Source organism: Siphateles boraxobius, unplaced genomic scaffold, assembly GCF_051911475.1.
Source record: "Siphateles boraxobius isolate OS27281-9 unplaced genomic scaffold, OSU_SipBor_1 3, whole genome shotgun sequence".
Classification (NCBI taxonomy): domain Eukaryota; kingdom Metazoa; phylum Chordata; class Actinopteri; order Cypriniformes; family Leuciscidae; genus Siphateles; species Siphateles boraxobius.
Window position 1 is genome coordinate 12,254,051 of NW_027508919.1, and position 26,210 is coordinate 12,280,260.

Genomic DNA, 26,210 nt, shown 5'->3' on the forward strand with positions numbered 1-26,210 from the left:
CTAGAAGGATATAAAAACAGCAGGGGAATATCTTTGTAACCTCCAGTGATGCCGAGTTTGACAAAATATCTTTAATATTTTGAGTATATTCTAGGATGAAACAGTTGACAAAAAAGACAAAGAAACACATAAAAATTAGAGCTGTCTTTCTTACAGCATCCATTCACAATGGGCTGTAAATAACGTTTTTATTGGGCGATACGTTCTGAACAATTCTGTCGCTGTCAAATAAGCATGCTGTTGGGAAAGACAGACGCAATTTCTCTCCTTTTTATATGATGTCTGTGTATGTGTGCGTGTGTGTTCCGTTAGACGTCTAGCTTTGGGAAAATTACAAATGAACAAAACAAATGTTGACACTGAGGGAATTCTATTCGTCTGCACAGCCCACACATTGGGACCCGAGGGTCTCAAAACCCTGTGATCCTCCCTTGTCCCTGAGGGATGAGTAAACATTGGCTGCCACTGATAGTGAAGGAATTCCCATAACCCGAGGCCATCCCATCCTCCCATACGTGCTAATGCCTGTTACCTGCAAAGCCAGATAATGAAGCCAGCAGCCATCTTCGCCACAATTACCTTGAAAGAGCCAATGTTTACGAATGCACTTCACCCCAAAGCATATGCCTGGGTGGGGTGGACCACCACAGATAAGAAAGCAGGGATAAAAATAGACGGATCAATCTAGTAAAAGCCCACCCACAACCACACTTTGACCCATTCTTAGTGAACACACACACACAATGGGACTTCCTACCCTCTTAAGGACCAAATATATTCATGCATGCTATATCTGCTTGCATTATCAGGTTAAGCAATAAGCTATTCTTGCTTGTATACCGCTACTACTGGTCAAAGCTCAACAAAAATCTCATCCAGAGTGTTTGCAGAGAGGAAAAGAAAGAAAAAGAGAGGGGTAGAATGGAAAATATGTACAAAAGCCACAATCTGCTCAGAACAGACTTTTCAATACTGGATGTGCAATTAGTACACACTAAACAGCATGCTATGCCTCTCAGAAGCTATTTCCTTAATCCGTACAGCGGGGAGGAGAATGATCCTCCCAAGAAATGAAATCTCTATCCCTGCGTTTGCAGTACAGCAGCTATCTGCAATGGAAACTGCCACCTTCTCATTGGCCCTTAAAGCACCTTAATCGTCTGAGGCATTATACTGGCTAATTTCCATATTAATTTCTTTCTTCTCTGCCATCCCCTTTAATTCTTGCACCAACGTGAGCCTCATCCAATAGCAGAAGGGCAAATTGCTTTGCAGGGTATATGTGTGGAATCTAAAAAGTCGCCCAAGACACCTCTGAGAACAATGCACATGTAAACAACACAGAAGCCATTTATAACTCTCCTTTGGGAGAAGGGAATTGGATTGACAGTAGTCCCGACAGACAGCTATACCTTTATTGATATCAACATCCAGATAGAAAAAAACTGCAATTCCCTGTCACATCGTCTGGACGGGGGAGTCTGGCGGGGCCTGGTTGGCAAAACCGTTTCAGCACACTACAGAGCTGCTTTCTGGCAATGTTTGTCTGAGCTCTCTCAAGGGTTTGTTATATCACTTGTCCAATATTCTGCGACAACAATATTTGCTGCTGTGACAGGGGTCTGCCCTGATTGTTGCATTTAATACATTTTTAATGCCCTCTTTCCTGAAATGTGGGTTTAGGTTTACACTAAATTTGCAAACGTTTGCTAGCTTAGTGGCAATAAATCTTTCAGAATATGTACAAAAAGTTGTGTTTGAAGCAATAAGTGAAAAATAAACTAGATAAAGCAGAACTGCATATTTCACTTTGTTTATGTTTGCTAACACAGTTATCACAGTATATTATTGCATTCTTATTATCGCAGTTTATTATTGTGTTATGTTACATAATATATTTGATTGTTCCTTAACCCTGTAAAGCCTGACATGAAATAAGTGAGAAAAATTGATTAAAAAAGGAACAGTTTCTTGTGCCTATATACAAAATATATAAATTTAAAAGCAAACAAACATGATAGTGAAAATATATTGAGCTCACACTCAAAGAGGAAAAATACCTGAATTTTCTGCCTAAAACTGAGCAGAAATATGCAATATGCAGTTTTATTTATATGGCCAAAAAGTAATATGAAATTACGATGGCTTGTAATGTAAATCATTTTATAAAAAACTACTAACATAAAATACATACTAATATCAGTTGCTAAAATATACGTATACCACAAGCTGTAGGTGGAGATCTGTTTTTGAATTATTGACTGAAAGGCATTTTACTTTCTAAAAAAGTATGACATATCAGGGCAGAAGGAATGTGGTATATTTTGTGCAACAGGTTTTTCAGTAAAACAAATTGCTCATAGAAAAAATTCTCATAGCCTTAGAAATGAATAGACTTTAGCAGCCTAATTTTTAACTTTAGACCGGACATGGCCATTTGTAACCTGTACATCTACTTCCAGTTATTTTTAGCTATAAAAACAACTTGTTATGGCTAATGCTAATGAATCGGTGGCTAATGAATCGAAAGTTACGCACATTCACAGATAGGTATTGTAAAATAAGAAGGATTGGGTTTAAATGTGTCTTTACTAGATGTAATAAGATGCAAAAATGTGATGCATTGCAAAACACAACATAATCAATCACAAAACATGACAAGAGCAGTTTCTCTCTGTTTGCATGCTCGCTTGCATAAACTCTTAGCTTATAATCTCATGATGCATGCTTTTTTGTGTTGTTCATATACGGCTTGGTCATATACTATCCTATTAAACTTGCACAGTAAGTCTTACTCCATCCTTGTTTGAAAATTATTATATATTAGGAGTGGGCCAATGTCTAATTTCAATGTGAGCGTGGCTACCTGTTTGACTTCGGCTGTGGTTGAACCCCAACTGGAGAATTTGCTGATGGGCAAGATTTGCCTCTTGCAGTCGGGGGAAGAGTTGGAAATGGAGGTGTGAAGTCAGACACTTTCTTCTTCCCATAGTGACGCTCTCACATTGGTGTTTGCGTACTTTATCTGGATGAAGTTGATTAGATCCAACATTTGTCAAATACACAAACAGAAACACTTTTCATTTAATAGGCCAATTTTATGTAGCCTGCATTTTTGAGTTTTACTTGCTCTCAAAAGTTGACATAACTGTTGTTGTTTTTTTGGCCCATTCAAATAGGCTAACCAGATAACTAGTTGTAGCCCACATCTCCCACATTCTTCTGGCCCACATACTGCATGGCAAGTGATGGCAATGACTCAACCCGAGTGTAGCTGGCAATAGCATACATATTCAGGCCTCCTCTGTGCCAACTATGGCACATATGGCTCAGTTGTGGCAACAGCAAAGCCTCACATGGGCCACAACTGTGTGTGGCCCAGATACGGCCCATATGACCTTTGCCACTGCCAGAACTGAGCCATATGTGCCATAGTTGGCCCAGATGAACCCCGGATAAGTATGCTATCTGGGATACATTGGACGAATCAATTGCATTAACACAGTAAATCAAGTTTAGTTTAACTAAAATCAAAAATATTGTTTTACAGTGTTAGTCTATATAGTAAAAAATAGCCTATATAGACCAAAGAGAAGGGTCTATATATTTTTTTTATCAGTTTAATTTTAATAAAGCATGACACATTATAACATTATAATTACATGAAAAGAGTTTTTACTGTTAAAAAAAAACGGATTTGTGAGCATTAGTGGAACTGTCCAAATGAACATGAAACACACACCATATTTGTCATCTGTGAATCAGTCCAATCTTGATGAACAGCTGTGTCGTCATCAGAGCTTGTGTAGACGCTCTGAAGATCCTGCATAGAACGAGTGAGCCGACTGCTATTTAATTGTTCTCGCAGTACTTTGATGATGACGTGGCGTCTTCGCTGTTGCAAGTCGGACAAAATTTCTAACCAGCATGCACTGCTTCAAGTAAAACGCTGATTGGTCCGTGCAGTGCCACACGAAGTCGAAGACACCTGAAATAGTGCCAACATGATTAGGGTAAATACATTACTTAACATGATAGAGATCGCTTGTTGCTTCACAGTGGCCCTCATTTATCATTCTTGCGTAGAAACGGGCGTATATGTTGGTGTAAGATTATGCTTACACTCCTCTCACCGCCTGATTTATGAAGCTGTGCGTACCTTTGAAATCCAGGTGTACGCAATACCTGCCCTTGATAAATGCCGTGGCTGAAAACGATCGTCATTAGAATAACACGCCCCTATATATTCAAGTATCCGCTTCCCCCACACCCTCATTTTACGCCATGGACACACGGAAGACGGCAAAGAGGAGACACTTCTCTGGAGATCGAGACCATCACCATCATGAAAAATTATTATTAAATCAAACAACAATATTGTTGATGATAAATTCAAAGTTAATTGTATTTTTTTTTTCAAAACGCTATAAATCCATCCATTTTTTGTCTAAAAAAACAACAACAAAAACAACAAGAGAACATGCAACATATAATCAGGGACTCATACTATAAATTAATATAAATTAAATAAGTGCAACTGCATGAAATAAATAAAAGCCAAACAAAATAAATAGTAAAATAAATTAAATAGTAAAAATAAAATAAATATTTCCAATGTCACGTTCCAATATTGTCCACCACATAAAACAAATAATTTAAAAATAACTCACAAATACAGTCCTTAAATACAACGATGTTAAAAATACATTCACATCATTTAGTAACACATTTAGGCTAATAGTAATTGGTGCCGAACTTGAAAAAAGTAATAACAATATTCAGGCCTACTATTAGGCTACGTGTTGTAGCCATTAACTAAGTGCATTTAGTTTCATATTTGTTAAAAAAAATAATAATGTTATTTTTTCGCCATCTATGTTGATTATGAAAAGTGAACATAGGCTAAGATAGGATGCGCAATATATCGGGAGACATGCTCAGACATGATTTTGGCCACTTAATTAAGTTTTGTTTTGTATAAAGCCTTTCTTTAAAGTGAATTTCGTTTTGTATAAATTGTATCTTAATTTTAATATTTTTTTCATCAACCAATTACCTGGATTTAATAAATAAGAAGCAAATAGCAGACAATATAATCATGAGTCATGACATGGAGGCGCGGGCGCGGTCCCTTGCATTGCACGTGAACTGGAGCGCATCTCATCACAAATTAACCAAAACTCAGTATATGCCTCACAGACATGAGAAATATATCTATAAAGAAAGCTTGAGATGTCTTTAAACGAAACAATTATAAACGAATAGAAATAGGCTACTCTCTCTATTGGCGCGTTCACTACGGAGATGGTGATCATCAATTTCATCTTTGCAAACACAACACTAGTTTATTAATAGAAATAAAATACAAATTTATTTTTAAAAATGGCTTTTAGCGCGTTTTGGAAAAGAGCTCCTCATATCTTTTAGTTTGTCAGTGCGTTTTGTGGTTTTAGGAATTGTTTTTCTGCGCATTTCCGCACTAACTCAAAACGTGCGTACATGTACACCACCTCCTGACCTGGCGTAGGATTTGAACGTGCCGTAAGCCAACGTCCATATTGATAAATATCAAAGTCACCGTGGTTTTGGGTGTACGCCAGGTGTACGCTGGAAATTTGGTGTACGCACTTTTGATAAATGAGGGACAGTGCCTCTGGTTTAGGGCACGACTTAAAATGCATGGAGAAACAACACAGAAAGTGCTTTCAAAAATATTCAGATGGTATTTAATATTCAACTTGTTTAAGTGGGTGGTTCTTGGCCAGAATAAATTGCAAAGTAGAACATAGGCTTTATGATGATAGTAAGACTAGGTTTATATAACATGTGCTGTATTGACCCTGGTGTAAAGAACTTATCAAAATGCATTCAAAAAGAACTTTGTGTGATTAAATAGGCTGATTATACAAAGCACTCAAAACTACCACCATCCCTGAGCATAGTGTTCTAATTTATCTAACTATTGATTAAAGCTGATTCCTCCTGACCTGCAAGCGTACATAAACACGCTTCAGTTTCATTCAGAGCGATGACTTGCACTCTACTCAAAACATGTTTTCTTTCTGTGGATTAAGCTAACAATTGACTGGAGAGACTGAAGGAGATTTGCAGTAATATGAGGGATAAAGCTGGCCCAGCTACTCAAAAATATATATTTAGATATTAGATTAGACAGACAGATTTAGAAGGAAAATAAACAACAGCAATATGTCATTCCCTGTTAAGCCCTTGTGAATAAATACACTTGATGTCACACATGTGCTCTTACCATGCTGTCAAGCAGTGCCCAAGACGAATTCAAGTTTGTGCCCTGTTTTCGATTATGCTTTCACCACCCACTGGCTTTCATTTACCTGAAATGATCTGATCTAAACAGAACACAAAGACACATAGGCACATAAACCTCCTTTGCGAACACATAAAAAAGTGTCTGAAGTGGCCTAATGGCTTATAGTCTACTAATTTGTCTTGACTAGAGAACAGCTGTAAACACACACCCAGGGGGACGAGGGCTGATAAGCTCTCCATCCTGCTGATGCTATCAGACAAAGGCCTGCCCCGCCCAGGGCTGCACATTTCCAGGTGTTTTAGCCAACATGTTCTGACATCAATCAGACCCTAGGCTTAAAAAAGGAATGAAAAATAATCATAAAATCATATAGTACAGGTAATTCAGAATGCAACGAGAATGGACCGTGCCGTGGTATTGTACTTTTTAGTGATTATGATTGTGCGAGGTGGTCTTGCACTTGAGCTGACTGCTAAACAAAAGCCACTGATTTCTGCATATAGGGGTAATCATGACTGGAATTCCAGTCTCTCATGGTGTATTGAACACATGATTATGCACATTGTCTGGGTAGCGAGAGGTGAGAAAATGAATGCTAAACATTAGCACTCAAATGGAAACTGTAGAAACTGGGCCTTTCAGAGTCCTTATCATCTGATGCTGAAAGCCAGTGAACTTGTAAATAAGGTGTCTATTCTGGGCTATGTTTCCCAAAAGCATCGTATGCCTAAGTTTTACCAAGTCAATTGCCACCAATGGTCTCTTCGGTCAACTTAAGCTTATCTTACTATGCTTTTGGGAAACGCAGCCCTGGAGAAGAACTTACGTTTAACATCAAAATGTGATTTTCATGGCTTTCATGGTCATTGCAGGTGTTCGACTGTTTCCTAAGCAGAAGTTTAAAGGCAACTAAATTGTGAGGATACAATGCTATGCAAGGCTTTCATTTGGATTACATGTGTAAAAAAATGGCATACATCATTTACACAGAGGTCTTTGTAAACAGTATTAGCAGTAGGCATATGTAATGTAGGAAGTTCATGTATGCAATTTATTAGCTAAAAAGTTAAAGTTCATGATAAAGTCCCCCTGAAGTCAATAATTTTATCCCTTAAAACTCATCTTTGATCACCAAAATTACACATTTAAAAGTTTTTTTCCACATGAAAAAAAAATCTTCATGCCTTTAAATAGCTTGAATGCAACTCTACATCCTTGCTTCATTTAGTATATGCGGGGCCATGAATATGCAAATTAGCCCCGGCTCCACTCAGCCATCTTACTGAGGTAAACTCTGCACAATGGCATCGCTCTTTACACCGTCAGACACATAACGGTAATTAATACGATTAGCCTTTTGCTTGATTTGATGTTATCAAATAGCTAATAATGTGTTGCTAATGTTACACAAACGATGTTCATGTTCGCCATCTCAATCAGTCAAAACGCTTTGAACAACTCAGAAAGTCAGTGGAGAAAGGCATATAGTTCAACATAAGATTGTAATAGACATCATACATCCGCTATATTGCTAAATCTACCCGACTTTACATAACAATAGAAAAATATAGCGGGATAACCTAGCATCTCTTGAGACTTCCCTGCTAGTTCGATGTTATTGATATGCTAAAGCCCGCCGGCACGTAGATGTGATTGGTTACAAGGTAGTTTGTGACGTCAGAAACACCAGCAATTTCGAACCGCGTTTTTGTGACTGTCTTTGATTCACCGCAATTTTAAAGAGAGAATACTCAGCAATGGTGTTCCCTTATGCATGTGCAAATGGTTTATCTAATAGCACATTAAAAACACCACATATAATCAACATTAAAAACTTGATTTTCACCACAAGGGGACTTTAAATGGGGTGGAGGTGCGGGAGAAGACAGCTCTCAAAACTCACCAACAAGAGGTATTAAAAGCCATTACGGCAATTATAGAAACATGAGCCTTAAAGGGATTACATTTTCCATAAAGATGGTGGAACTACATGTATTAATTGCTATCTAAATGCTGAAATATTAAAATTAATCTTGCATAAACAGAGCACAGTGCTCTTAAAGATGTCATAGTGAAGGCAAATGGGATGTTGGGTTACTAATTATTAGTCTCACTTGCAGCCGTCATAAGTTCCACAATGAAGTGTGAATACAGCTCAATCTTGTTTGGGCCTGGAGTGGAGTGAAATCTAATTGGTTGCAGCTGTGCTGAGTGCCAGTTACAGTGATGAATCCTACGACGTGACTGGCACCGCTGTATACATTTCATCCCTTGAGTATTCCCTCTCCAGCTCTTGCTGATAGTTGGACATTACAAGGCCAAGCTGGCAATATTATTTCAATAATTTAAACAGACTAATTGCTTATAATTTAGAGTTAATCTAATAGCATAGTACATGTTGTCCATCTAACTACATGCAAACACATTTATGACTTTTCATTTTAAATAGTCATTCGGTTTTGCACATGATTGCAATTGAATTCACTATAAAAGTGAAATATCATCAAAGTAAAACATCTGTAAAAACATGACACAATTATGCTCTGTTGAAAAATGATGACTGAAGCAAATTGTTTTCTGGTATTGTGCCAGTCTTTACTCAGGCTGTGTAAACAGTTGCCAACAACAGTTAACAGCAGTTCCATTTCACACTACAAACATTTTTTTTCTTCCTAATGAAATCTTAAATACAGCCATCGCTAAAACCTCTCAGAGCCTTATAATAGCTTTTAGAGGTTCCAGTGGAAACAGTTGTTGTGTTTAAAGTAACATGTTAATAACACATATTAATTGTTAAATAGTTCTCCATCTGCCATGCAGGCTATAGAAAAAGGAGACAAGACAAGGCTAACCGGGAGAATTATTCCTGTATACTTTCTACCGTCAATAAAACATTTAAGGATGTGCTTCAAGGTCCTCATCAGCAATGCAGGGTAGCCCGGCTAAATAGACCAAATCTTTTATCTTGACCTCTACTTAGCACTTTGTGCCAGACACAGCAAAGGGCAGAAGGTTTTGGTAATAGCGCTCAGTAATAGCTGAAAACGACACTCAATCTCCTAACAAATATATGCATATGAAACTAAAATATTTAGATACAAACACAAACAATGTGCTAAAAAATCAAATAAAAAGACTGCCCTTTGTAACTCCATTTTACAAAGAGATAAACAACAAGCATTTTAATATCGAGAGCTCCATCACTGATGCAAAGGTGCCCCCCTCCAGCTTAGACAGGGGTGCTCAGATGGAGAGAGGATGTTTTAACACAATGTATCAAGGCACAGATAGCAGGACAAAGCTACACTGAGGATGGGCCTGTCAGTCATCTTGCTGTCCGCTTCCAGCCACGATCATAGGAGGAAATCAAATGCCTGAAATACCCTAAGATGAAGACCATAATGGAGTAGTCCTCTTTGTAGCTACATCCAGCCAAAGAAAGAGCCGCCATCTCACCATAAATCATACCCCCCCCCCCTCTCTCTCTCTCTCTCTCTCAAAGGACACCTGTAGATTTGAGTCTCGGTGAACGCCCGTGCTATTTAGTAGAAGATAGGATGCTGCACACTAAGGGTAACTAATAAGGCAGCAACATATCAGCCGAGCTCAGATATTCTTTTCAAAGTGAGCAGAGGGGACTGGCTACAGAAGTGTGCCATGCTTTAGCAGCAAAATATAGCATCAAATCAGTTATTCTCTATGTACTGTGGAAAGTGTTGGCTCAAGTCTGGGAGCAAAAACAGTGTCTTAAAAAAAGTTCAAAACCACTGCATGATTGAGTGGCTCCCGCTGCACAAAGTAGCTTGGACTGCAGACTGTGTGCACCTTTGAGCTACTTTACTTAGCAATTCACACAAAGGGTCCTAGCAGTTAGAGGGGTACTGGACCGAAAACACTGCAGCAACAGCGCTAAGAAAGTTGTATCTCCCTCCAAGCATATGCAGACACAAGTGGTTCTCTTGCTACTGGTTTATTTGAAGACTTTTCTCCAAATCCACTGTGAAAACTAAACACAGTACAAACAACATAACAGAAATCACATTAGCTTGACACAAAGCGAAAGCATGCGCAAAAGCGTGCGCAGCGGATGTAATGGCATTTTACTGACACAAAATACAGAAAAATAAAACAAAATAACTCATTGGCTGCATGCTGCGAGAAAGAGAATTAGTCTTTAAATCTTCCTTATGAGAGTTCAAGTACTTTTTGGACGAGAATAAGCGTTTATCAAGGCTAAATGCCCGTGCTTGACGCTTGCTTGCAGGAACTAAAGGCCTCGATATACTCACGGCAAAAATCTTTTTTCGTTCTTCGTTTAGGGGTAAAACAAATTTCGAAATACTGTTATGAACATATCACGGCACCCACGCTGCTGAGAGCAATGGTTAGATGAATATGTAAACATGTGCTGTGCGTTTTCATCTCATTAATAAACACAAGAGAATTGAGAAAACAGCAAGCATTTTAATAAAGCGTTAGAAAAGCATATGATCATAAAGCAGCTCTCCATTGTGTTCATGTTTTACTCACGGGCGTCTGACCACGACCTACTGCATAGTTAACAGGCCAAATGAATCAGAAAATATTTTTACGTGAAAGAAGGCGGAGCTTACATGCACACCTATTACTATGCTGCGTCCCAATTCGCCTACTTATACCATGCCCTAAAAGTATGTACTCTTTTTGTGAAGAAAAAGTACATGCTTTTGAGTGTGTAGCAAAAGGGTAGGCAAGCTTTGGGACATACTACTTCATCATCTTTAACGGACAGCTCTGTCGCGTGCATCACCGTAAACTGCCCTGTCAATCATCTCGTCACAGTTAAAATCCTCCATTCAATCTAATATTATTTCTTACCGTTTCGGAGAGAAATGTAGTAACTCGTTCATCTGCCAGTCGTGGGTCTTTCATGCGAAGACTCTCACTCTCCTCATGTGTTTGCAATTTGAATGTAATGATGCATTTAAAATTTAATGGCTATAAACGTATCTTTACAAAAGTTCACAATGCTGCTGCATATGCAATATAACGTAGCCAACATTGAATAAATACAATTTCGTCAGGTTAGATACTGATAATTAATCACTTAAACCCCTTTATCTAAACCTCTCTACACAACCGCCGGACTCGCGCGTCCTCCATGCCTGTAGTTTTTTAACACTTTTCACTCGTGATTGTAGTTCTAACTGAATCCTCGTCCAACGCGCGATGGGTTGTGGGCAATATCAGCCGTTAGAATGTGCATCGATCTGCACCATAGACATCATATAGAGACTAGACGCCCTATTGGCCACTGTGGCGCAAGAAATGCGGCCGCCATCTTAAACCGGTCATACTCCTATTTGCGTTGCATAGCAGCAGTAGATTCCAGAGCACTGTGCAGCATATTTTCCTGCTCAAATCGGGGGACCATCACTCGGGGATTACTTTACACAAGTAAGATTTAACATTTAACATTACCGTACTATTAGTTGTATTTTGTGAACAAAAAATTCAATGTGTCCTGTATCATAGCTACGTGAATGACCTTTGCAGCAAAAAAACCCGCGTGAAAATCAGTTCGGTATTCAGTGAGATATGATTAATTAAATGCGCTGGCAGCTCATTGCACCTGCCAAACAGATTACACTGAGCGGAGCGGGTGACCGGTTTAAGATGGCGGCCCCACGGCTCGTCCGCGCCAATAGGCAGTAGCGGTCGATAGGGCGTCTATCTATATGATGTCTATGATCTGCACTTCGGATTCTGACCGGATCAGATATGGCTCTGGACCGGATATAGTAGACCATCCGGGTCTCTTTGGAACACTCATTTCAACATACTACGATTTGGGACGTACTAGTTCTATTTTCGAATACTATTTAGGACGGATAGTATGCGAATTGGGACGCAGCAATAGAGTTTTCCATAAAGTTGGCTTTGGCAAAGCTGTTTCGAAGAGTTCGAACTCCCAAAACGAACTCGGAACAGACTGTAAAAAAATAGGGAACAAACTTCGTTTCGGCCTGAATTTTTTTTTTTTTTTTTTGAAATGACTCAAATCAGTAGCCTACGGAATAAACTTGAACCAAGCCTTCAAAATAAAAGTACTGCAGCTTATAATAAATAAAATAATGTGTAAATACATAAATAACAAACACAACTTGAATTCTCAATTATGAAAGTGATTTTAGAAAACGTAAATAAATTATACATAAATTATATAAACAATATTATAGCATCATTTACAAAACAATTTTTCATATGAAAATATATTTGGACAGCCTAATAGATAGAAAGACAGATCCACCATTCCTCTTGCTCTTTTTTCTACCCTAACCCATACCGAAAAGGATTTGTTTTTCTATGCAGTGTTATTATTTATTTGAGAGCCATCACTGCTTTTTTGATGCAGGATCCATTTTATGCTGTCTCTCCCCACTGGGCTAAAATCACTCTGTCTTTGATGGTCATTTCTCTTCCATTACAATGAATGGAACACAGCAAGATTAAAACCCCATCCGCATGCATTACTTATTACAGAATCTAAATCTCCACATGCTGTCGTATTATCAAAGACAATTCTAAGAATGTGGCTTTTATAGGCTACTAAAGGAATCTTGCACAACAATAATCAACAAATATCTTCATTTGAGCACAAAAATTTGTATAGCGTAATTCATTCTGTGTGTTGATATTGACAAACCAGCTAAATCTATTAACCTTGATGTCAAAGTGAAGGTGCATGTCAAAACATGTGAACTTGTATTGTGTGAGGAAAGTGAGATAAACAACTTGTCAAGGCAGGAGTCCATTGCACACATACACCATGTCCTTCGTTGTTTTATTGATGGAACATAGCACTGCTAAATTTTAAAAGGCTCAAGGAAAAATAACAGTCATCCTCATAATTCAAACTTTCTACACCAAAAATGATAAAACTAGCTGTGAAATACCACCTTCAGTATCTTGTTTTTGATTTGGAAGCAAGGCAGGTTTCAACAGTCAGAAGAGCAACAGGTTGACAGTTGTCCCTAAAGCATTTCAAGCTGGAAACAAACATGATCTGGAATATTTAAAGACGATGACATGTGCTTGCTCATTAATATGACTGCTTGAGAACTTTCATGGCTGTATGGCAAACAAAGAAGCGATGTTTCTGGTCAGTCAAGTAAAATCTTTTGGAATCAAATACCCCAGGAATATACAGTTTAATTTTATCAAGTGGCAGCAAGATTGTTTCCTTCCCTTACTAACTAACTAACTAACTAACTAACTAACTAACTAACTAACTAACTAACTAACTAACTAACTAACTAACTAACTAACTACACATAAATAAGATAAAATACATTGTTAATATGTAATCTTATTAGTTTAAAGACTTATATAATAGGCCTGTATACTAAATCAGGTTTTTGCATCAAAATAAATTTGTACATTTGTATTTGTACTTTTCCAACATGTATGTCTGAGCATAACAAACAAACAAACAAAGAAACTCAAAATAGCTTCTTTATATGTGAGGAGAAAGTGGTGTCGGCCACTAGGTGTCAGCCTTGTGACTTTAAACACGTTTACCCTCAACATGCAGTCATGTGGGCACATGACTCCTGACTCTTTGTGCGTGTTCATGAGCCAGATACTGAGGAATTTAAATAATACAAAAACGGCGCAGTATAACCTATGTAATATTGACAAGGAATAGGCCTAAGTAATGGCAAAAATACGCGGATTTATAATAATGCAATAATAACTAATAGCCTACTACTACTAATAATAATAATAAAGAGAGAGAGAGAGAGAGAGAGAGAGAGAGAGAGAGAGAGAGAGAGAGAGAGAGAGAGAGAGAGAGAGAGAGAGAGAATCATTGATATGGTGTGGCCCGGTGGCCGTAATCAGTGATGGGAATGAAAGGCAGCTCGATCCCGAAACACAGCTTAACACAGCTACTCCAAGCGCAACACGTAGCCTACATCTCACCTTTACATCTGACTGAATCTCGTATAGACAAGTGAGTAAAAAACGTAGGCTATTTGCCGAAACCATATCTAGTGTCAGGCGTATGACGTGATTACTCAGATATGTCTGATCTAAAATTAGGCAGGCTATTCATATTTCTACTAAAGAAACTGATATAGGCTTACATGGGTCCTTTCTGCCAGCGGATGAAATAGATGCACACCTGCCTTAGGTCAAGAAAATACTATAACATTTTGAATATTGATTAGGTAGCCAGCCTATGGAGTCGTCCAGTTAGCCTAATTTCGCTTGAGAATATTTATCGTCAACTTTTGACTTGGATATTTCGTATCGTTATTATAGGTCTAATAACATACATTACCTTAATCAAATTAGGGTAAACTTAAATATATAGCCTACAAAACTTATAAAAAATATTTTTTGGGGGGGAATAGCAACACACACACACACACACACACACACACACACACACACACACACACACACACACACACACACATATATATATATATAAGACGCATAAAGACGCATAAGTTCTTGTTTTATATAAGACATTACCTCAACTAATTGCACCTTGAAATTTGCTTACGGGAATTCCTTATAAAAAAAAGTTGCCCCTCCTGAAAATCAAGAATTGTACAATTCAAACACTGTATGTCCAGACATAACTGGCACGCGTAACATGTTGTGTTGCATGAACTAGAGCTAGCTGGCCGAGTTCATATCTGTAGTTTTGCCCCACCCACCAGCAAATCCAGCTCTCCAGTGTAACCTCTGATTGGCTGTGGGGATTGCGGGTCCTGAGACTGAGCGCGAGACACTGAGCTGTGCATTCGACAGTATGCGCTGAAGATGAGCGCTGTGCGTTTACCTCAGTGAGACACATTTAAGAACTATATCAAGAACTATTTCGCTACATCTAGAGGCTGGATATTTCTGACCGGCGCTTTTATCACGGCAAGACAAGCCCAGCTGCACTTACAAATGCTTGATTTTTTTCTTCTTCACTGATCTTTCCTCAGTGTTTATTCGGATTTAGTTTTATTCTTTCTGGACTAAGGCCAGCTGAAATACCTTCATACAAGAAATTTACGCTTGTCGAGAGAAATCTTCACTGGACAAGACGCCACCTCTTGCTCGAATGGGAATATCACTGAATTGTGAACTGGACTGATATTTTATTAATATTGGTTTTCCATCATTGTTCCAGTTTCAGAGATTGTACTGATTTGTTTCCTTCTGAAATTGGAATCACTGTGGCTTCAGTTGGATATGTGCATGGACATAAATGCGGATCAAGGAGGAGACATCCAAACTTGACATCATTAAATGGATTGGGTTAGGCACGAGCTATGTTTTAACTCAATGTCAAGTGTTCATCGCGAATCATGATACCGAGAGCAAACATTTTTAAATTGGATCCTTCTTTTCATTCATTCACAAGTTGAGGACCTTCCAGCGGACATTTACACTATTTGTAGGCTATTGAATATTTCTTTCACTGGCTCAAAATGGTCGGTTTACATCTCGGTTATCCTGAACTACACAAATGTTCATGTTGAAGCCATGTTTTTCGTTCACAATGTTTTCACATTCGTTATATGAAGAATTATTCACCAGTTTTCTTCATATGTTTTTCAAAAATAATGCCCGATAAGATTTCGATAAAGTAAATGGAAGTTATTAACTGCGTAATCAGTACAAGTCAAATGAATTTCACCGCAGATATAAACATTTTCGTTCATTCTAAAGGATATCTACCAGACAGGTATTTTGTTCGTTTGACTTATTGGAGATTTTTTATTATTATTATTTTTTACCTCTTTCCGAATGTGCATACGTTTAAATGTTAATAAAAGATCATGCAAATGTGCGTGTGAAGACATCAACAGGTAGGCTATAATACATTCCAAGGACATGGATTTCGTACAAATGTTTTTGTGCTTTCTCTTGTGCTGGGCTGGAGTCAATGCCGTTTTTAATTTGAAATACACCGTGGAAGAAGAGCTGCGTCCAGGCACAAAGATAGCCAACGTGACGGCGGACGCAAAAGTTGCGGGGTTTGCACTGGGAAACCGACAGCCTTATTTACGGGTTATTTCCAATTCCGAGCCGCGATGGGTTAATCTTAGCCCCGCCGGACTGCTCATCACAAAGCAAAAAATTGATCGGGATGCTGTTTGCCAAAAGACACCGAAGTGTTTTATTTCGTTGGAGGTGATGTCGAACTCGATGGAGATCTGCGTGATTAAAATTGAGATTATCGACGTAAACGACAACGCGCCCCACTTCCCCACCAAAAACATTGACATAGAAATCTCGGAAAATGCCGCTCCCGGTACCAGATTTCCCCTAGAGGGGGCAAGCGATCCGGACTCGGGGAGCAACGGCATTCAGACGTACACAATTACCCCTAATGATATTTTCGGTCTCGAGATTAAGACGAGGGGAGACGGGTCCAAAATCGCAGAACTTGTGGTGGAAAAGACTTTAGACAGAGAGACGCAGTCGCGTTACACGTTTGAACTCACAGCGGAGGATGGTGGAGACCCCCCAAAGTCTGGGACTGTGCAACTTAATATTAAAGTAATAGACTCCAACGATAACAACCCAGTATTCGATGAGCCGGCATACACTGTAAACGTGCTGGAGAATTCCCCCATAAATACGTTAGTCATAGACTTGAACGCTACGGACCCGGACGAAGGAACCAATGGCGAGGTGGTCTATTCATTCATAAACTTTGTCTCCAACCTGACCAAACAAATGTTTAAAATCGACCCTAAAACAGGCGTGATAACCGTGAATGGCGTTTTGGACCACGAGGAATTGCACGTCCACGAAATTGATGTCCAAGCCAAAGATCTGGGTCCAAATTCAATCCCTGCCCACTGCAAAGTGATTGTTAATGTCATCGACATAAACGACAACGCGCCGGAAATCAAACTGTTGTCAGAAAACAGTGAGATTGTAGAGGTGAGCGAAAACGCTCCTCTAGGATATGTAATAGCTCTGGTGAGAGTCTCAGACAACGATTCGGGAGCGAATGGAAAAGTGCAGTGCAGACTGCAGGGCAATGTGCCTTTTAGACTAAACGAGTTCGAGAGCTTTTCCACCTTACTTGTTGATGGCCGCCTGGATAGGGAGCAGAGAGACATGTACAATTTGACCATTCTAGCCGAGGACAGCGGATATCCCCCGTTAAGAAGCTCGAAATCGTTTGCAGTGAAAGTTACGGATGAAAACGACAACCCCCCGTACTTCACTAAGCCACATTATCAAGCCATGGTCCTCGAAAATAACGTCCCAGGTGCGTTTTTGCTGGCGGTGTCCGCCAGGGACCCTGACCTGGGCATGAACGGCACTGTGTCATATGAAATCATCAAATCGGAGGTGCGGGGCATGTCTGTGGAATCTTACGTTACTGTGAACTCAAACGGCGAAATATACGGCGTTAGGGCTTTTAATCACGAAGATACGCGGACTTTTGAGTTTAAAGTCTCTGCGAAGGATGGGGGAGATCCACCTTTGACCAGCAACGCCACCGTGCGCATTGTTGTACTGGATGTAAATGACAACACACCAGTGATGACCACCCCGCCCCTGGTCAATGGCACCGCAGAGGTGTCAATTCCGAAAAATGCTGGAGTTGGTTATTTGGTTACGCAAATAAAAGCTGATGATTACGATGAGGGGGAAAACGGAAGGTTAACGTATTCAATTTCAGAAGGAGACATGGCATACTTTGAAATAGACCAGATAAATGGAGAGGTGCGAACCACAAAGACGTTTGGAGAGAACGCGAAACCATCCTATCAAATAACGGTGGTGGCGCACGACCACGGCCAAACTTCTCTATCTGCATCTGCCTATATTGTCATTTATCTCTCCCCTGATCTCAATGCACAGGAGCAAATCGGTCCCGTCAATCTGTCCCTCATTTTCATCATTGCCCTTGGTTCTATCGCAGTCATCCTGTTTGTCACAATGATCTTTGTGGCAGTCAAGTGCAAAAGGGATAACAAGGAAATCCGAACGTACAACTGCAGGTACCCAAACAATCTTATCATACATTATTTTTTAAGTTAAAAACAACCTAGTTCAGAGTGCGAATAATTTAACTGGCCTAAAATGGAGTTAATAAAAGCAAGGCCCAGCCCCAAAAGCTAAACACAAGCTCACCGACATTGTTCACCTGAGGTGGTAACCATAGCAACAGTATGTTGCTCGAGGTCTTTCCGTTAGGACGGAATGGAATATCGACAGTCTACACAATAAGTAGTAGGCTTATTGTTTGTTTGATCACATTAACCATTTATCATCATTTACATAAGTAAATAACAAAAAAAACTTTGTATATTTAAAACATCTCTTGGTAGTTGACGGTTAGCTGCTGCTAGGGGCGCCAAATAACAATTTTGGTCGCGCGAGACTGACTTAATTGGCTTTGAAAATTACTGGCAGAAATTCCGCCAGCGTTGTTTTAAAATGAAAAATATGGAAAGGCCAACACATAATTTTAGTTCAGGCCTTACTTAAGTGGTCAGACCCCACCAACCATTCCATAATTCGCACTCTTGTCTAGTTATTATCTGAATATATTTGTACTACAAATTAATCAGCATACAATGATTAATGAATGAGACAGCATATAATGATTAATGAATGAGACAGCATATAATGATTAAGACATAGGAGAGCATGTTTGATGTGTATATTGGCTGTGCACGCGCTGTGTCGTCAACTGTGCATGCGCTTCAGGCCTTGCTCTGCTGCTGCCATTTCTGATGACATAAATAAGCATAACATGATATAATTTTAGTAATCATTATCCGTTTATCATGATTATTATATTTACACCATCATAACTATTACTTCTTACAAAGCTGCATCATTTTCTTTTAATTCCTCAGTTATAAAGTATGAGGAGAGCCTTACTGAGCTTAAAATAAATTTATTAAAATATGTAGTAAACAAATAGCAGATACAATAGCAATACCAAAATAAATATTTCCGTAATTCTTTTCACAATTTTCTTCTAACAACGTCTTTGTTTCCAACCATTCCAACTTATCACTTAATGATATAAATAATACTTAATGTAAGCAGCAATTAAACCAAAGTTTAGTGGGTTATCCCTGAAATAAGTAAACAATAGAAAAGTACAAGCTAAATGATAGGGTGCTCTAAAATAAGCAAACACAACTTTATATGCGTACCCTTACTTGTGACTGATGCATTCTTAGTAAGGAAGCTAACACAGGCCTTTCCTCATACACACCATCTGCACTGAGACTGGCGCCTGCATACATTATTGGTGTAATTTTATGACCTCTAGATCTTCTCTCAAATTTGCTCTAATCAAAATATTGACTAGAAAACAGATTTAGAGATTTTGTTTATGGGTTGAATGACAACATATTATGGTTGTGATCGTAGAGGTGCACTTTATCAAGAAACAATAGTAATGACATAGTAACCAAATGTTGCTGCAACAATCACACTTTCATAATAACAATTATGCTCATAAAAGGTAAATCATGCAAATGTTTAGACCTGTAATAGTCTTTGACACATAGTGTGTAGGGGAGAATATTATTTTGTTAATCTACTGTAATATGAATACTTATCAATCTGTAACAATGGCCACTGTGTTGATTTCCCTCTGCTACATTACCACTCAACATTTCCATATAAATTGCTTTTGCAAATTTAACCTGAAACCATTAGCATATTTTTAGCTCAAATCGTTGTTGACGTTTCTGTCTTGTAATGCAGCAGCATACAGTAAATGATCCATTTTAACAGATGTATGCATTCGAACATTTTGAAGAAGGCTGGATCTTGATTTCAATGTTTAGTCACACAGAGTATCTACAGTACCATGCCGTGATCGCAAGATGTTTAGAGATGGCCTGTGTTTAGATTGCTGCTGTTAACATTTATTTTCCTCTCCTGATAGAAACCTGACGGAGGCTTTCAGCTCTCCCAACAGGGGGTTAGTGAGAGTGCTTGATACGGTTTTCTTCTGCAGTGCTCACAGACTCTCCTTTCTGGCTCATCTGAGATTCTTTGGATTGTATTCACTGCGACAAGAGCCAAAACACATATGACCAAACAGACCATTGAGACGACTTTATTAACACAGTTAAATAAAATACACTGATGCTGTTGCAGTTTTCAGAACAAAAACAAATAGTTTTATTGAAACAACACAGACAACACCACCACCTAATAATATTCCTAATAATAATTCACATCATTATATTAAATATAAAGAGCCTCCAGAAAGTAACCACTCTAAATCTCTTCTTACATATTTGCAATTTAATCTCTTTAACAAAATAAACAAATTCAATAATCCATCGACAACATAATAATTTTTTTTCTCCGACCAGCTATTAAGCATGCTTTGGGCTGCCAAATTAAAAAAAAAAAAAAAAAAATGTGTGCTTTAACTCGCACAGAGGAAAAAATGCTTTTAGATGCCTCCTAAAAAGATAAGGTCCTGCACCGTTATCATTTTTCTGAGCTAGAAAAAAGTAAAGAGCAGGGAGGCACAGGCTGAATCCAAATGAAAAGCACAGAAAGAGGATCTTTGTGTTTTGCAGGCAGAGCCAGCGTACCATTAAGCTAAAGCCGTAAGTTCCGATGAATGTGTAAGGACATAGAAAGAAATAGGTGTAAGATTGTTTCAGGATATAAGATGTAATGATTCTCATGGGGAAAAGAGAGAAAGGTCAGGGGGGTATAGCTCAGACATAACTACACTGACTTTCTTTATGAGCTCATAAGTTTATGTTTAGATTGCAACTTAAGCATCCTTAGGGGTAAGATCTCAAAGTTTCTCATTTACAGTGATTAGAATCAAAACCCTCAAATCAAGTTAACAGTAGCCACAGAGTGTAGCTCAGAGAATTGAAATTCACCACCCACCTGCCAGCGGGCTGGTTTGTAACACGAGCAAAAAAAAACAAACAAAAAAAACAGACAAATCCGGGCTTTACTTTGAATATTATTGCTTACACTTGCTATGACGCTTAGTATCATTTGTTGCTGTGTGTGCTTCTGTGGTTTAGCATGTTTGCATTGTGTATGTGTGTTTGTGACAAGTCCAATCGCCGAGCATGGAAATGCAAACAAATGAGGGATGTCGGCTCCATTGGCGGCCGGAGGTCGCTCGAATGTGGCCGATCTCTCTTGCGCCGCCAATGAATATGGGTCTGGCACCTCAGCCTGAGCCAGGCGAGGACCTGGTGCTGGCTGTGTGTGCAGTGAGGAAGGCAGAGCACTGCTTTATTGAGTCTGTTCAGTTTCTTGTACCTGCGCAGGGTGGCGGAGTACTCCTACGGCAACCAGAAGAAGACCAGCAAGAAGAAGAAGCTGAGCAAGAACGACATCCGACTGGTGCCGCGGGACGTGGAGGAGACGGACAAGATGAATGTGGTGAGTTGTTCGTCTCTCACCTCTTCGCTCAACTACTTCGACTACCACCAGCAGACTCTGCCGCTGGGCTGCAGGCGCTCCGAGAGCACCTTCCTCAACGTGGAGAACCAGAACTCCAGGAATGCTGCACCCAACCATGGCTTCCACCATACCTTCACAGGGCAGGGCCCTCAGCAGCCTGACCTCATCATCAACGGCATGCCGCTGCCTGAGGTGAGATTTGCTCCAGTCTGCTCCATCCTTCAGCCTGCCACGGCTACCAGCGGCAAGGGAGGGGTCAAGGGAGGGTCGAGGGAGATCCGTCGCAGGGCTGCTAATCCAACCTAGTCAAAAAGGCTAAATTAGCTTACTAATACTTAGCGGTTTCTGTTACTCGGTTCCTTTGTTCTTGTTTGTTTTTCACTGCAGTACTGGAAAATTGAAATATGGTTACTTTTATTGGGATACTTCACCCAAAAATGAAAAGTCCTTCATTAATTACTCACCCTAATGTCGTTTCAAACCCGTAAGACTTTCGTTCATCTTCCAAACACAAATGAGGATCTTTTGATGAAATCTGAGAGCTTTCTTTCCCTCCATAGAAAGCTACGCAACTGACACAGACGCTTCAAAAAGTTCATAAAGAAGTCATAAAACTAAACCTTATGAATTTAGAGGTTTAGTCCAAAATTTTCTGAAGAGAAATGACGCCTGACGTGCAAGAACCAATGAGCTTCTGCAAGAGGTTTCTGAAGATTCTGTTTATGTTCACTGATCAATGTTTGTATGTGAATAAAAGCCTAAATTCAATCTGTTCATCATATGAAGTGATCGAGTCTCTGCAGAAAATTTGGACTAAACCGCTCAATTCAAATGGATTAGTTTTGCGATCTCTTTATGAACTTTTTGAAGCATCTAAGTGTGAGTTGCATAGCTGTCTATGGAGGGACGGAAGGCTCTCATATTTCATCAAAAAGATCTTAATTTGTGTTCCGAAGATGAACAAAAGTCCTACGGGTTTGAAACGACATGAGGGTGAGTAGGCTAAATAATGACAGGATTTTCATTTTTTGTGAACTATCCCTTTAACTAAGCCTGCATACCTATACTAATCCATGCTTGCATTATTTGTCGGTGTTGGAAACCTAAGTATAGATAAAAAAAAAAAGTGAGCCACCCAACATTGGACAGTTGCCAAAGTGGATTATTTGGCCACCTCTGTTGCTGCTCTCTTTTTTGTGAATTTCGAATTTCGTGCTGAGCAAAAGAGCTGTAGCCTAAACATCGGCCAAATGCACTGACCTGGCTAATCGGCAGCACTGCATGTAATTTCAGGTGCAACCATTAAGAACAATCATTGCCAAAACAACGATTCGCACCCAAGTTCTCTTTCTTCAGGGGTGGCATGCAGTGGTTTATGGTGGACATCTAAAATAAAAAGGCAAAGTTACATCTGTTTGCAGCAGTTACACAGTCATACGCAGGATTTATCAAAATGAATCAACAGTGACGTAATCAACCAATTAGGTGGTTTAGGACCTCATTTGCAATGAAAAGAGAAAGTAGACACTATATAAACTTTTTATGATGCATCATGGTTCCTATGATGGTGCGTAGGTTCCGCAATGATCAACAATTGTTTGCATGTTTGTAACAAGTGTGCTTAAGTCCCTGATTTGTCCCGAGTAATGAAGCTGCCCACTGATTAATTGAAATTAAAAAACCCTCCAGCTACTGCATGTTTTTTGACTTTCCAGAATCATTTAAGCTGTTCCCAACAGTGACTGAGGATAACTAAGGGACTCATACACAACTATTACTAAAGGCGCAAACATTCATTAATGCTCAATAAGGAAAAATTATGCATTAAGAAATAATGAGATGTACACTGTTGAAAAGGATTATCGGTTTAACTATCACTTTGACTTTTGGGAAATATCCAAGGGCAGTACTAAATAAAAAAGACCTTATAACCTATTTGTATACATTTCACAAGGGACATGCAAACTTATGCACTTAATTCTATATTGTAGTTTCAATTATAGTGGAATGGCTGTTTGAGTTGTCAGGCGGTTAGCACAAATGAGAAGTTTCACTGCTGGCAAAATGAGAGGGGTTAAATTTGCACCTATTCATTGATTGGCTGATTCAGCCCTCTTGGTCATTTGTAAAGCCTGTGGAAATCAATAGAACCCCGTTATAGCACTACTATATTGAAGCTGTCACCAGATGATCAAGTAAAACATCAAGGATATTTAAAATCCAACTTTTGAATGAAGGAATATACAGACCCTACTTACCATCATCCAGTATGTCAGACTACACAGAGGTTAACGCAAGATTTAAAGCTGCATGGTGGCTGGACAAAGGAATTACAGAGTGTAACAGCAAATGTAGTAGCTAGGCATGGTAGCGTAATCCTTTAATAAAACTACCTAAGCAGCAGGATTAAAGAACATCTATTTTTCTCAACTGATGAAAAGACAAAGAATTAAGGAAGTCGGTTGGTGTAGGCTGAATAAGCCTGTAGATGTAAGTGTGATACAACATTAGGAGAGAGAGAGAGAGAGAGAGAGAGAGAGAGAGAGAGAGAGAGAGAGAGAGAGAGAGAGAGAGAGAGAGAGAGAGAGAGAGAGAGAGAGAGATAGATTGGCTGACCACAGTCGCCCATATCCTTTTCCCCCGTTTGTGTGACATTTGCAAAATACAGTGACTCCCCATTCAACATGCTGTATATGAAAAATGTTGTCAATGTAATTACGCATCCATTTATGTGGGGCACAATCAAACATTGCAGCTGTGAAATGACTGATAATAGCTCTGTCACGCATTATGAGCCTGGGCTTGGAAGCTTTTGACTCTACAAGTCAGGGTTTCCCAGAGGTCTGCTGAGGACACACTGGTTGGTGCACAGTTGTGATTAATGGTGCATCTCCTTGCCATGAAGTATCAAGGCCTGAGGTCTGTTTTCCAGCGTTTTGTGATTTAAGCATGATTTTGAGACGTGGTTTGTTTGTTTTACAGTTCCAGTTGGAGCCTAAATTCTGAAATTGGATGTTTGGTAGAGTGCAATGCCAATTTTCTTTATTCTCCAAGTGAAGAAAAATTGCATAGTTTTAATTAAAATTTACACACTGACGGCTTATTGATAATGAAGCTAATCTGATAATCTAGATAGTATATGCACACTGATGCTACTGATAGCGTGCTTTTGCAGAGCACATAGTGCGTTTTTTTGTGAACATGCAGAGCACAACACATCAGTGGTAGATATACTTGTGGTATAAGGCCACCATTGAACGAGGGCACATAACAGGACTGAAAACTTACCAAGATTTATATTTATTCATTTAGCAGACGTGATTATCCAAAGTGACTTACAAATGAGGAATACAATGACCCCTAAGGAGGCAGTAACACGTGGGTAGAACAAGGTAGAGGATAGAAGATATACAGTATAGCGAACACAGCAATTTGTTTCTCAAGGCTACAGGAAAGCTCTGTGTTTACGATACTGACTCTCTGGAGATGATTCTGTGGTCCCAGTCTCTGAGGAGTCACATTGTTTTTGCAAAGCCATGTGGTTAACCTGTCTGTGGTTGTCTCCAAAATAACGTTCAGGCCGCAGCAGAGATGTGGCTCTCTAGCCGATTATACAAGATCAGTAGCGAATCTTGCAGCCTAAGCAAACATGACAATCTGCTCAAACTAAAACGAGGCTTCTTTCCATCCATGACACTGATAAAAAGCTAAAAATCATCAAGTATTGATCTGCCTTTCATTAGTGCTTGGAGAAAGCATCCTGCTAATTTATGTACTGTAGTTCCCTTAAAAACGATTAATGTTTTAAAAGGAGAGTGTGAAAAAGAAAACTCAATATTGGTTTTATTTTACTAGTGCGACATTGTATTTTCTGTCAGAGAATCCCTGTCTCTGGTTTTGGAGCAATCATTTAAGTACTGTTCGTCCAGATGCAAGCATTCTGTTACCGAAAACAATAACTCATAAATCCCACTGCTAGCATATGGTACTTATTTATTTTAATATTTGAGATCAGCCTGTCAATAAGGATCTGAACATTTGATTAGATTAATCACATATAGTACTAAAGTGATACAGACATATCATTTTGAAGGTTGTCTTTTCATTATAATGAAGCAAAGCTACATATGCATTCACTTTGTTGATGTTATGTTAGCCATATTCTCCTGGGTACCAAACTAATCAGTGGCATATCCAGCATGCACTTACTGTACAGCTTCACAATAAGGCTTCTCCGCACATGACTCATTCTCATGTCATTATATATTATTTACAAAGCAATGTCATGCCATGTAAAAATAATACACATTATTTTCATCTGCTGCCAGTCATTTCAGTCACTTAGGACTATGTCTCATGCTCAGACTCTTATCTACTGAAAGAGTGGTTGTTAAATACATTAGCTTCTATTAATGAAGTTAAACCTTTGTTGGAGAACTTTTGGTTGGACAAACCCTCAGAGTTATTCCAGAGCTACATTATCTGTTGTTTG

At 39.1% G+C, this 26,210-nt stretch overlaps 1 protein-coding gene and 1 long non-coding RNA gene across 6 annotated transcripts in view; one reads left to right on the top strand and one right to left on the bottom strand.

Annotated features, from left to right (window-relative positions):
* Positions 1–2,886: 2,886 nt before the first annotated feature.
* LOC143757113 (uncharacterized) lies at positions 2,887–6,620 on the bottom strand. Of its 2 annotated transcripts, XR_013210409.1 has the most exons (4): positions 6,498–6,620; positions 6,269–6,368; positions 3,743–3,988; positions 2,887–3,025 (listed from the first exon to the last, which is right to left on the bottom strand). It is a non-coding gene; the product is annotated as an uncharacterized LOC143757113 (long non-coding RNA). The 2 variants fall into 2 exon arrangements; XR_013210408.1 differs by lacking the exon at positions 2,887–3,025 and having other exon boundaries at positions 3,693–3,988.
* Positions 6,621–15,040: 8,420 nt separating this feature from the next.
* The window catches only part of pcdh19 (protocadherin 19), a 56,865-nt gene continuing 45,695 nt past the window's right edge, over positions 15,041–26,210 (top strand). The window contains exons 1-2 of one of the 4 annotated variants that reach the window (XM_077247903.1): positions 15,041–18,300; positions 21,565–21,697. In XM_077247903.1, the coding sequence (XP_077104018.1) occupies positions 16,169–18,300; positions 21,565–21,697 (2,265 nt within the window). In that variant the 5' untranslated portion in view covers positions 15,041–16,168. Of the gene's footprint in view, positions 18,301–21,564; positions 21,911–26,210 lie in introns of all 4 variants that reach the window. The other 3 variants (XM_077247901.1, XM_077247904.1, XM_077247902.1) reach the window with 3 other exon arrangements.